The sequence below is a fragment of the Camelus ferus genome, chromosome 4 (assembly GCF_009834535.1).
Source record: "Camelus ferus isolate YT-003-E chromosome 4, BCGSAC_Cfer_1.0, whole genome shotgun sequence".
NCBI classification, from domain to species: domain Eukaryota; kingdom Metazoa; phylum Chordata; class Mammalia; order Artiodactyla; family Camelidae; genus Camelus; species Camelus ferus.
Window position 1 is genome coordinate 10165308 of NC_045699.1, and position 11610 is coordinate 10176917.

General features: G+C 46.9%; 2 protein-coding genes across 4 annotated transcripts in view; one reads left to right on the top strand and one right to left on the bottom strand.

Moving 5' to 3' along the window:
* The window catches only part of KIF24 (kinesin family member 24), a 59641-nt gene extending 56114 nt beyond the window's left edge, over positions 1 to 3527 (top strand). Inside the window, 2 exon segments of the mRNA XM_014557628.2 lie at positions 1222 to 1315; positions 1861 to 3527. Coding sequence (XP_014413114.2) covers positions 1222 to 1315; positions 1861 to 2001 — 235 coding nt within the window. The 3' untranslated portion in view covers positions 2002 to 3527.
* A 127-nt stretch (positions 3528 to 3654) lies between these two features.
* Positions 3655 to 11610, bottom strand: part of UBAP1 (ubiquitin associated protein 1) — a 51763-nt gene continuing 43807 nt past the window's right edge. For all 3 annotated transcript variants that reach the window (XM_006182718.3, XM_006182717.2, XM_014557625.2), the window contains 3 exons: positions 6181 to 6363; positions 5386 to 5487; positions 3655 to 4785 (listed from right to left, as the gene is read on the bottom strand). In XM_006182718.3, coding sequence (XP_006182780.1) covers positions 4645 to 4785; positions 5386 to 5487; positions 6181 to 6363 — 426 coding nt within the window. In that variant the 3' untranslated portion in view covers positions 3655 to 4644. The remainder of the gene's footprint in view (positions 4786 to 5385; positions 5488 to 6180; positions 6364 to 11610) is intronic.

The window sequence follows — 11610 nt, forward strand, 5'->3', positions numbered from 1 at the left end:
GGACTTTCCTACTAAGGCTTGAGCCCCTTTGGCACCCCTACCCCACCACCCAAGCGTAACGTTTTGTCTGTTCTGGGGGTGGCTGTGGTTGGCTCAGTGTCAGAGCTGTACTGTGACTAGAGAAAGGTTTTTTTGTCCACTTTTCAAGGGAGCCTGCCTAGATGCATCTGACATGAACAGCAGGAATAAAATGTATTGGAGCCAGCCTGCCAGGGTGGGTGGACCCTCAGGCTGGGAGAGCTGAGATGTGAGCGAGAGAAGGGAGGATCTGACCGAGTAAGCAAGCCTAAGACCTCTAGGGAGATCAGAATCCTCTTCATTCTGTTCAGTCTGTGTTCCTGGAAGTGCTGCCCAGGGACACAGCAGCTGCAGCCTTGTGCCTCCAGAGCCAAGGCAAGCTGGGGGCCTCCCAAGATGGAGGAGGTGAAAAACAGGCTGGTGGTTTGTGCTGCTTTCCCCACAGGAGGTTGTGGGTAGTGCAGCAGAATGAGGAGCGTTCAAGAATGTGAAAGAAGAGAAGAGAGGGCTAGCGGGGCTCCTCCTCAGTGTCAGGTCCAGGAGTGGGAGGGCAGGGCCGGCCTGTGGGAACAAGGTGCTTCCTCTGAGGCTGCAGCCCTCTGCTAGGGCTCCTGCCACCTGGGCCATGGACAAAGACGAGGGCATGCAGGGATGTACAGGTGAGGAGCCTACCTCTCCCAGGTGGACAATCTTGCTGTCTCTGGTCTCTACCCATCCGTAGGGTTTGACAAGAGGCAGATCCTCTGGCTTCCAGCTCAAACCCTCCTGCTTTGGTCCCTGAACTGCCCCCACCCCCCAACATAGGAAATAGAAATGACAGCAGACTAGGCCACAGACTCTACCTTGTGTAAGTGTGCCCGCTGCAGTGGCACAGCCTTGAGCTTTTGTGCAAGGAAGCTGTGGGCAGCTCCTGCAGAGTAGCAGCATCCAGCCCTGTTCCTCAGTGGACCTGGGCAGGGAGGGAGCAGCTCCAGAAGCCCCTGTCTCTTTCCCAGTATCTCACTTGGTACTCATAGTCCTTTGACAAGGCCTGAGAAGAAAAGATGAGGGGTCAGGAGGTGGTGATGAGCTGGTCTTGGTCAAAGCCTCATTGACCTCGTCAGGCAGAAGCAGCTCCTGGCTTGGAAATGAGGCTCAGCTCCAGAAAGCTGCCCGGGAGAGATGGGAAGCCCAGAGGATCACAGCATCCCCTCTGGTTTCCAGGCAGGTGGTCATCCGGGCACACCAGGAACAGCTAGATGAAATGGCTGAGCTGGGCTTCAAGGAGGAGACCCTGATGAGCCAACTGGCTCCTAATGTAAGTGATCTTGGCTGGCCCCTCAGGGTGATTGGGAATTAACCTGCAGCGATTTTGATATCATTCTTGTTTGCTAGAGTTGTATGTGCAGCAAGGGTCTGCTGTCACACTAACCTTGTTGAGGCCTTGGGTCTCCTCCTGCCAGTCCTGAGTTGGCTTGAGAGGGTGCAAGGACAGGTGGGAGATGGTGCTACACTCCCCATTTCCAGGCTAAAATGTTTCCAGCCTCTGTCCTTTGCCATTCTGCCTCCCAAAGGGCTTCCTGGGGCTCCTCCCTGTGACAGTAACAGTGACCTGCCTCATACAGACCAGAAGTACTTATGAAATCACCCTTCTGCCCTGCAAAAATACCTCTCCACATAGAAAGTCTCTCAAATGCAGAGAAGTGGGTCCCACCCTGTGCCACAGTGACTATTCTGCAGGTTTTCCAGCTGGAGAGAGGGCCTGGGCTCTGAAATCTTCCTGCAAGAAGAGACTAGAAAAGCAGATCTGCCAGAGAGCCAGCAACAGCAAAAGCTCCATTTGTCCTTTGTTTCCTTTCTCAGGATTTTGAAGATTTTGTGACCCAGCTGGATGAAATCATGGCTCTGAAATCCAAGTGCATCCAGAGTCTGAGGAGCCAGCTACACCTATACCTGGCCTGCCACAGGCCAGCTGTGGCCCCAGCAAGGACGGCAGTGTCTTAGAGCAGCATGGAGGCCAGGATGGGGTGGCTGGACTCTCGGGCTAGAGGGGCCTCTGCCAGGCCCTCCTGCAGATACTCCCTGGTCCTGCCCGTGCTTGCCTCTCTCAGGGCCAAGCCTCAGTTCCAAGCCCAAGAGCATCTGTAAGGAAGGACTGATCAGCCTGAAAAACTTGGTATGCCCTTCCCTTTTCTTTGGGGCTGGAGGAGACTTTGTCCTACTGACCCCTTGTGCGTGGAAACATACTTGGGTCTAATAATCCTGCAGTTGTTTCTGAATTTGGGGATCAGAGGATGGGGGTGGTCAATGGTAACCTACAGGCTGGAGGTCACAAGCTGGGGAAGATAACTTGCTGAGCCCAGAGGCTTTATCAGCTGAATTCTGTGCCTTTCTTCAGGACTCGACCAAAAAATAAAACATTGGTACTAGTGAGCGGGGACAGGGTGAGCCCTGCCCCATCAGCCCTTAGAAATTGATTTGGGGCTTTAGGTTAGCTTTTGAAAATTGAGAATGAATAAACTTTAACTTGATGTGTCTTTAACAGCAGCAGAGGTGGGATATGCTTTTATGCTTTGTTCCCCCCACTTCCTGCAATCCAGTATTTAGACAGAAGAGGGTGCCCACATCACTGCATTATTCTTGTCCCATCGCTGCCTTTGCTGAGGCCATCTGCCTGTTACAAGCCGTCAAGTCCCGGGCTCCTGAGTCCTCACCCACCACACCGCCTCAATGAATAGCTGAAGGATATCAGGCAAGTCCCTCTCCTAGTCTCACCTTCATCCAGGATTACCTTGGCCATCTACTCCCCTTTTAATGGCCTGTGTTCAATAGCTTGGCATTGAGTGCGCTGGTCAGTAGTCTGAGACTCTGAAGCAGAATTTTTACACACATACACGGGTATACTGCTTGCTGTGTCTTTTCAGCAGAAGCTTAAGACAAATACCAAGTGGCCTCCAGGTGGCCCATCATTTACTAAGGCTACCCTGGATCAAACTGAGGTTCATATGTCAAAGCCTTGCCCTGATGCCCATTTTGATGGGAAAATTTAATTTCCTACAGGGTAACTTACAGGTTTTGAAAGAAGGGTTTAAGTCACTTTAAAGGCCAGAAGAGGGACTGCTTCCTGAGATAATGGCCATGCCTGATCTGACCACCAGAGGGCAGTTTCTTTCCAGCTTGGTGCTTCCCAGCCCAAAGACTCTGCACCCCCGCCTCACATGATCGCTAAAAAAATTAAGAGACCCACCAGGGCACCCAGAGGGGCTGTGGGATAGCATTAAGGATAAGGACACGAAACTTTAAGGATGAGTCTAGTTCCATCAGATACAACAGCACTGAGCACTAGAGAAAACAGTGAATCCAGTCCTGCCTCTGGTACAGAATACATAAATATCTTGGCCCAGAAACCAAGCCGGGACAGGTTTAAAAAGACCCTTGTCTAGGCGTACCTCTGTGAACCAAAGATCAGGGCACACTGGAGGGCCAGCTGCTGGGTCACACAGGCCTAGAGTTGGAAGAAAGTTCTGAAATGACAGAAAATGGTTAGGTCCTGTTCTAGCCTCAGCAAATCTAAGCAGGAAATCCCTTCAGCACCCACCCACCTCTACCCCTCTGTAAAACAGCCTTTGGCAATGAAAAAATTATCACAGTAGGACATACCTTTTAGATTTTTATTAGTAGTTCTCTCTGAAGAATCAAAATAGCAAATTATTTTAGATTCAAGACTGTATATCCTTTGTATTTAGATCTTTAATGATGTACAACATAATACAAAACAAAGAGACTGATTTCTATGACTAGGTGTTATTCATTGTGTCATCCTAGAGCAGGGGGCTGGAGGGAAAGGCTGTTCTCCAGGAGAACTGAGGTGGAGTTAGTGCTCAGTGACTAAACCATGTCCTGTTTCTCTCCAACTTGATGTGCTGGGAAGGGGCCAATGATTTCTTAAATTGACAACTGTTTCCTAGAGGAGGGGGCTCTAAAATCCTGGGTAGCAGAGGACAGTAGTCCAAACCAGGCCAAAAGAAACAGACTGGGGCAGGAAAGTATGGTAACTAACTGGCAGAAAAGGCAAACTCAGGCCCCCAAGGGAAAAGGGACATTCTTTGTACCTCAGAGACATTGCAGAGCCAGTGTAACACTAAGTGACGCTGTTAAAAGGAGAAAAAAAAAATAAAACCCTGGAAGAACCTTTCAATTGCACTCAACTTGGATTAGAGTTCAATCCCCCCATGCAGGGGAGGGAAACATCTAGACCCAAAGCAGCACTGCATCTGGCCCTCCCACCCCTTCTCCCCGACTCCTTTTTTGGCAGCCGGGCCAGGTGTCAGCTGAGGCCATTCCCCAGAAGGACCAGAGAAGTCCCTCTGAAAGGCGGAGGTGGGAAGGACACTTCTCAAAATACAAATACATTTAATACGGAAGGAGCCAGGATGGTTCTGAGGGGCACTTACATGCCCAGATCTTCCCCATCTTCTCCCCAGCTCAGGGCCTAGGCCCACAGAGACTTGGCAAGCACAGCCTCCACACCTGACCTTCCACCCCCAAAAGAAAACCTGGAAGTGTGCCCCTTCTCCTTCCCCGCAGGTGGGCTCCTCAGACTGCTGCAGGGGTGGTTCCGTGGCAGGGCCTAGGCAGGGCCTGGTCTCAGCTGGCTCCTGCCCGAGCCATGAGGTCTTCCAAAGCATTGTCCTGGTCATTGTTGTGTAATAGCAGAGCTTCCTTAATGTCTTTCAGTTCAAAGCCCATTTCCTTAAATTTGCTCATTAACTGAAGAAATTCCATCATCTAAAAGAAAAGAAGAGAACACAGACTCAAGGCCCGGCCACACAGCACAGCTGAGTGGAGGGAGTACGTGCGGAGCTGCCTGAGGGCGTCTGCATCCTTGGCCAGAGCTTCTCTGTGGTCCCCGAGCAAGCATAGGAGGCCGTGGGGGAAGCCGGCACGGACAGGGTGATGCCACAGCCAGTCATCCTTCAGGAGCCAAGCCGAGGCCCAAGCTCGCTACCATTCAGGTCCCACCATCCACATCCATACTCCTGCCCGGCAGGATGTGGAATCCAGAAGTGGCTTCTCTCCAGGCAGCAGGCTCAGCAGAGATCAGCAGTCACCCCCGTCATACAGAAGCAGGGCTTTTTGCCCAGGTCATTTTTCCCTCTTCCCGCCACCCCACGCCAGGATTCTAGAGTCTTCAACCCAATGCTTCATCTAAGCCAAACAGACTCAAAGTAACCAAACGCCTGTCTGGATACAGGAGATTCTATGCTGCAACTACTGTCTGTAGTCACTGGAAGGGATGTGGGTTGTGAGCCAGGAGGACCCCCAGGATAGTCTACTTTGCCCCTTCTTATTAACCAGAGAGTTCCCATGAAGCATGAAGGTTCCTACCTTCTCCTCTGAACACTGGTGCATTTCCAGAGCCTCTTCCACTAAAAGAGGGTCGAAGCCCTTCTCACAGAGCTGTCCATGTGCAAAGAGATAGTCGAGAATCTAAGAAAAGAAAAATGTATAAGCATTTACTGCCACTCCTGTCTGTGCCTCCCAAGAGTCTTACACAAGCCATCAAGTATGACATCTGCTCCCCACCCTCGGTGTTAGATCCTGGACAGGACTTGATTTTGTACCTTGAACTGTGTCCAACACAGCAGGACGTCAGTGACTATCTCCTGACAGGCACACCCTTCTAAACATGAGTAGCCATTTTTCAAAGGAGTTCCTGTCAAAGCTGACTCACATCTCCCAGCTGACATCAGTTTCACAGCCTAGCAAGATATTCTAAGAAACTGCCGAAGTCAGAAAATGCCCCCAAGGCTTAGGGCTCCAGTACACTACTTTGGAACTCCCCAGGCAGCTCTGACAGGATAAACATTTCTGGAAGATGACATGACCATGCCTTAAGCCTAGTGTGCCTTCTCAGAGAAGAGGGTAGGTAGTTGGTTAACAGTCAACAGCTCCAATACTTCCAAGGCTTTCCCTCAGCCTCGGTCCCAGAGCATCCCCCAAAGCAAAGTACTGCTGCTGAGGCTGCTGCACCCTGAGTACCCCCAAACTCACAGGAAAGGACAGTGGTGCTGTGAGTCTGAGGGACTCCAGGAGAGAGGCAGGGCAACACTCTAGCTCGAGATCTGGGACCTCTCCGAGCAATCCCCCTCCCCTCACCCCCATGGCTGACCAACCACTCACCTGCTCAATATTCTCTCCTTTCTTCTTCATGGCTCTCAGGACACACTCATATGAGTAGCCCATGTTGACCACTGTCTCCACACACTGCCGCTCACTGGGAGACAGTGTCTGCAGTTCAGAATAAGCCTGGGGACAGCTGGGAGTGTTGGGCACTTGTGATTTTGAGAAATTAGGAGGTGTGACCTGGTGGATAAGAAACAAGAGGATTAAGGCAAGAAAAAAGACCTGGGCCCCAGAAGACATGTCAGTGAGGTGGCCCAATCCAGGGGCTTGCCATTTCTGACCTAACCCAACTCCTGATCAAGCAGTCGGTCTGGAAGAAAGGGCCAGGTTTCTGGCCATCGTGAAGAGGGACAGGGGAGCTCCAGCTGGGGAGAGAAAAGCTGGGATGACACCTGTAAGGTGGCTATCCCTGTCTTCATCCCACCTTGCATGGTGAGAAAGCACAAGAGCCAGATGCCCTTCCATGCCCAAATCCCCTGGGCTTGAGTTGGAGAAAGTTCTGAAGACTGCATATGGGACTGATGCCCAATCGGGCTATGATTTCTCTCCAGGGCTCCACGATCGCTTTGCTAGGCTGCTGTATCTCAGAGTCCTAAACTCATTCACCTCAAACACCCCAGCTCTGGAGCTGACTCTCCCAATAATGTCTCTACCCTCACTTCTATCACTGGGCTGGGGAGACTGCCTGTACTGTTCCCACACATGGCCAGCTCGCGGCTCCTGAGCTTTGACGACACTCCACCTTTGCCCCACACCATGCAAATGTGCTTTGATTCCTGGCAACAGCTGCCGTGCTCCACAGCCAAGACTGAAGGACTATGAGCCACTCTAGGCTGTGCCCTTAAGGACTGGAACGTGGTCTCTAGGGCCCTGCCTCTACTGCACTGGCTATAGGCAGCCTGCTCCCTGCCACCAGACCAGACCTGACTGGTGGACAGATTCCCATGGTTAAACCCTCCCCACCACTTCTGGTAATAAACCAAGCTCTAGGCAAAAAGGCTGCTCACTCCCAGGCCAAACGATGGAACCACTGTGGGAACAAGGTCACAAGCTGTTTGACAACCTGACCCAGCTCCCAAAAACCAGGGGATATATTTCAAGAGAATTTTTTCTTTTCTAAAAATCAACTGTACTTCAATTAAAAAGCAAGCAAGTAAATAAATAACCCATTTACAACTGAAATGGGCAGAACTGAACATTTTTCCAAAAGAGGAAATGCAGATGGCCAACAGGAACATGAAAAGCTGCTCAGCATCACCAATATCAGGGAAATGCAAATCAAAATCACAATGAGATACCATCTCACATCTGTCAGGCCATCATCAAAAAGAACACATAAATGTTGGCAAGGATGTGGAGAAAAAGGAACCCTGGTACACTGTTGGTGGGAATGTAAATTGGTGCAGCCACCATGGAAAACAACACGGAGGTTTCTCAAAAACCCAAAAACAGAACCACCACATGGCCCAGCAATTCCACTCCTGCACATATACCCAAGAAAAACAAAAACATTAATTCAAAAAGATACATATGCCCCACTATTAACAGCAGCACTATTTACAATTGCCAAGACATAGAAGCATCCTAAGTGCACATCAACAGATGAATGGAAAAAGATGCAGCACATATATGCAAGGGAATACAACTCACCCATAAAAAAGTTGCCATTTGTGGCCCTTCATTCACTTTTTTACTTCAAAAACCAGAATTTTATAACTAGCATACACATTTGCATCAAAAACAACAGAATACCTAGAACTAACCTTAACCAAGGAGGTTACCTATACTCTGAAAACTGTAAAACATTGATGAAGGAAATTGATAATACAAAGAAACAGAAAGATATCTTGTGCTCTTGAATTAGAAGAATCAACATTATCAAAATGGCAAAATGGCCGTACTACCCAAAGCAATCTACAGATCCAGTGCAACTCCTCTGGTCAAAATACTCATGACATTTCTCACAGAACTAGAACAAACAATTCCAAAATTTATATGGAACCACAAAAGACCCCAAATTGCCAAAGCAATCTTTTGTAGGTCTTTTTATTCTCTCTCTCCTTTTTGTTCTCTTTTCTTGCTATTTGATGACTAGGTAAGTTCCTTTAACATTTGTTGTAAAGCTGGTTGACTTCCTTACTTGTTTTTCTTGCAGGGGGCAGATGGGGGAAGAAGGGGGTTAGAATGCAGGAAGCCTACTATCCTCAGAGCATATTCAAAATTATATAGCTGTGACCAGATGCTCTCCTCTGAGTCAGCTGGGAAAAGCCAAGATTCTACAGGTCTAAAAGCCTGCTGTTTCTTCTTAATCATTTCATCCACAGCACACAGCGGGCAGCCCAGTCACAGGGCTCAGTCTTTATGTTACGAAGTCATGACAGGGCATGGGGACTGGATCACACCTGTGCAGCCCCAAGATTGTCTCTTTTCAGGGGCAGGATCTACCTGGGCTCGAGGAGACCAATAGCCAAACAGCGTTTCGGTCACACTGCTGGCATAGTATACCTATTATACACAGTATGAGCTCCTAGAGGTTACTTACCATGTCACATGCATTTCTGAATCCCCAAGGCCTGGCTCTGAGCTTGGCACTTACAGGGCCCTAGACAACAGTTATTGAATAAATGGAGGTCTAGTAGGATTTCAAAGCGGGGATTTCATTTAACACAGTAAATTGACACTGAATGTCTCCATACACACACCACCCCCAAGCCTACTAAAATAATAAAACAATTAAAACTGCATTAACCTTTCAGGTTAAAGAAAAAGGGAACAGCAGTGGATAATGTATTTCAGTGAAATTTTAGAATGTGGAATGCTAATGGAGGCAGAGTAACTGGCAGAAGCAATGAAGTTACAAGTAAATGGGAGATGGGAGAGTCAGTCTACCAGCCCCTGGAGACTCTTGAGAGGGATTCAGCATTTGAAAGCACCAGATACTGTTGGGCTAAGGCAAGGCACAAAGGCAGTGATCAGAGCAGAAAACCCTCAAGCAGACCTTCCCCATCCCACATTCTGCAGGAGGCAAAAGGTTTAGTATCCAGAAAATGTGAACCTGACACCAAAAAGGACTAAGGGCACCAGGCACAGCACATGGCAGAGTGAGGCACAAGAACCAAAAGGGGGTTTAAGTAAGTTTACACCAGCATTCCCCCACCTTCTTTACCCCTCAAGCAGAATTCTCTGGATAAGCTATAGTAGTCTCCAAGACCTTCACATGTTGACGTTTTGCAGAGCTCCCCTCAAAACCAACTAACCTTCAAACTTAAGTGAAACTTAATGATCAGCAAGCATGCCCCAACATACATTCCCCCACCCTTTTTTATTTTAGTGCCTCACTCTTATACACGAATAGAAAGCCAAAGACACCAAACCAAGAAAGGGAAAAGACAAAGCACTTGGAAATTTAAAATAAAGTAAAATTTTTATCTAAAAGATTATGAGATTTAAAAAAAAATTGTAAGATAGTAAAGGATATATCCCAGAAAGTAAAACACAGCCTAAGAGATTTTTTTAAAAATAGGGGAAAAAAAATCAAATTAGAACAGTCAAGAAGGTCCAACATCCAGCTTATAGAAATTCCAGAAAAAGGCCAGAGAAAACATAAAAGTATCATATTTAAAAAAAACAGGTTTTGAAAACTGAGCTGAGCCTTAGTTTGAAAGGATCCAGACAGCCTAGCATAATGAATGAACAAGGCCCATCACTGGTAAATTTCAAACATCCAGAAATGAAAAGATCCTTTTCAAAAGCTTGCAGGGTTAGGGGTAGAAATCAGAACAGCACAGAAGTGCTAGAAATCAGTGGAGCTTCTACTTCAATTTTAGAGTTGTTTTTTTCTTTTTAAGGGAGCAATGTCTTGAAAATTCTTGAAGGAAAACAATCTTCAACTAAGAAATCTAAATCCAGCCAAACTATTATTCCCACATGAGGGAAAAATTAAGACATTTTTGGATTATTTAAGGATTAAAAATAGGATAACCAAATATTTTAAAGTATGAATGAAAAACTATCATTAGGTCTTTGACAGCTCTCTTAGAGCATTTGGACAAAATCAACCACAGGTACAAAGAAACTACAGAAAATTTTTAGATTGAGGCAGTTGAACTAAGAGAAACAAAATGCTACCAAAAATACCACAATCATCACATCACACCATCTCAATTCATTAATGAGTATTTACCTAATCAAAATAATGGGAATAATAACATTAACTGACCCAAATTTGTGATATAAATATGATGAAGGATACAGGAAGAAGGTGGAGGAGCTACTCTAAGAGCTAAATCCTCAGTTATCATAACAAGTATTAGACTGTCTAAAATTAATAAATTTAGAAAAAGCAATATAAGCATCTTATTTAGAAACAGAGATAAATCCCAGCATAAACAGCTAAGAGTTAAAAGTGCCTGACTATGGGAAGCAAAACTGGAACTGGCGAGAAGTGAGGCAGGGAGCTACTGTTTTTCAGTATAAACCATTTAAATGCTACTTGATTTCAATGTGTTTGTATTACTTTCATAAAAATAAATTCATTTTTTAAATCTAGACATGGAGGACTCTGTAAAAGTATTAAAGCAATGACAACATGAGAAACGATCAACAGATTCAAACACTGAAAAGCTCAGAGACTCTATTGAAAATTATTTAAAATACAATTTAAGAGCAAACTGGCACTATCTGTATGCTTCTTGGCCACAATTAGTAAATCGAGAACTTAGAAATATAAGGGAAAAGGCAGAAATATTTTGCTGAAGTAACTGAAAGAGAAGGGAATATATATCCATACCTGGAGAAAGAGAACCCAATGGCAGAATGAGCCTAACTCGAGAGCAGAGCAAGGCCCCTTGAAAGGTAGAGAGGCAGTAGGAATAGACATGGGCAAGGGCTGGGTCAGGCAGTTCTATGCTGGACACAGAATAAGGGCACATCACAAGACTGTTCCTTTCAAGATGGTCCCATGGATTTCTCAACTTCTAAGATGAGTAAAACATGAAATCAAAATCTGAAAAATGAGATCCAAATACTGGGCCTGAAATAGCCGACAAGAACCAAATTCCAGGAACACTCCCCTGGGAGTTCCTACGTGAAGGGTGTAGACAGCCCAACTGACCATCACCACCCCCTGCCTCAAGTCACTAACTATCCTGGAGAGAAGTGCTTCTCTCACTGGGAAAGGTTCTTACTGTGGGCTTCAAAGACGCTAAAATAGAGCGCCAGGACAAGAACTAGACTTTGCAACCTGAAGGTAAGGGTCATGACTTCTTTTAAAGATCACCAGAACTCCAGCTCTGTTTATATCTGCCTCCTCAAGGCAGAAAGTCGCCAGGCCAGGATGAAGCAGTCACCTTCCCTCCCTAAAATGGTCGGTCAAAGAATGATGAGTGTTCTGGTCTGAGAAAGACCCTCCGCAATTAGTTCACTGGC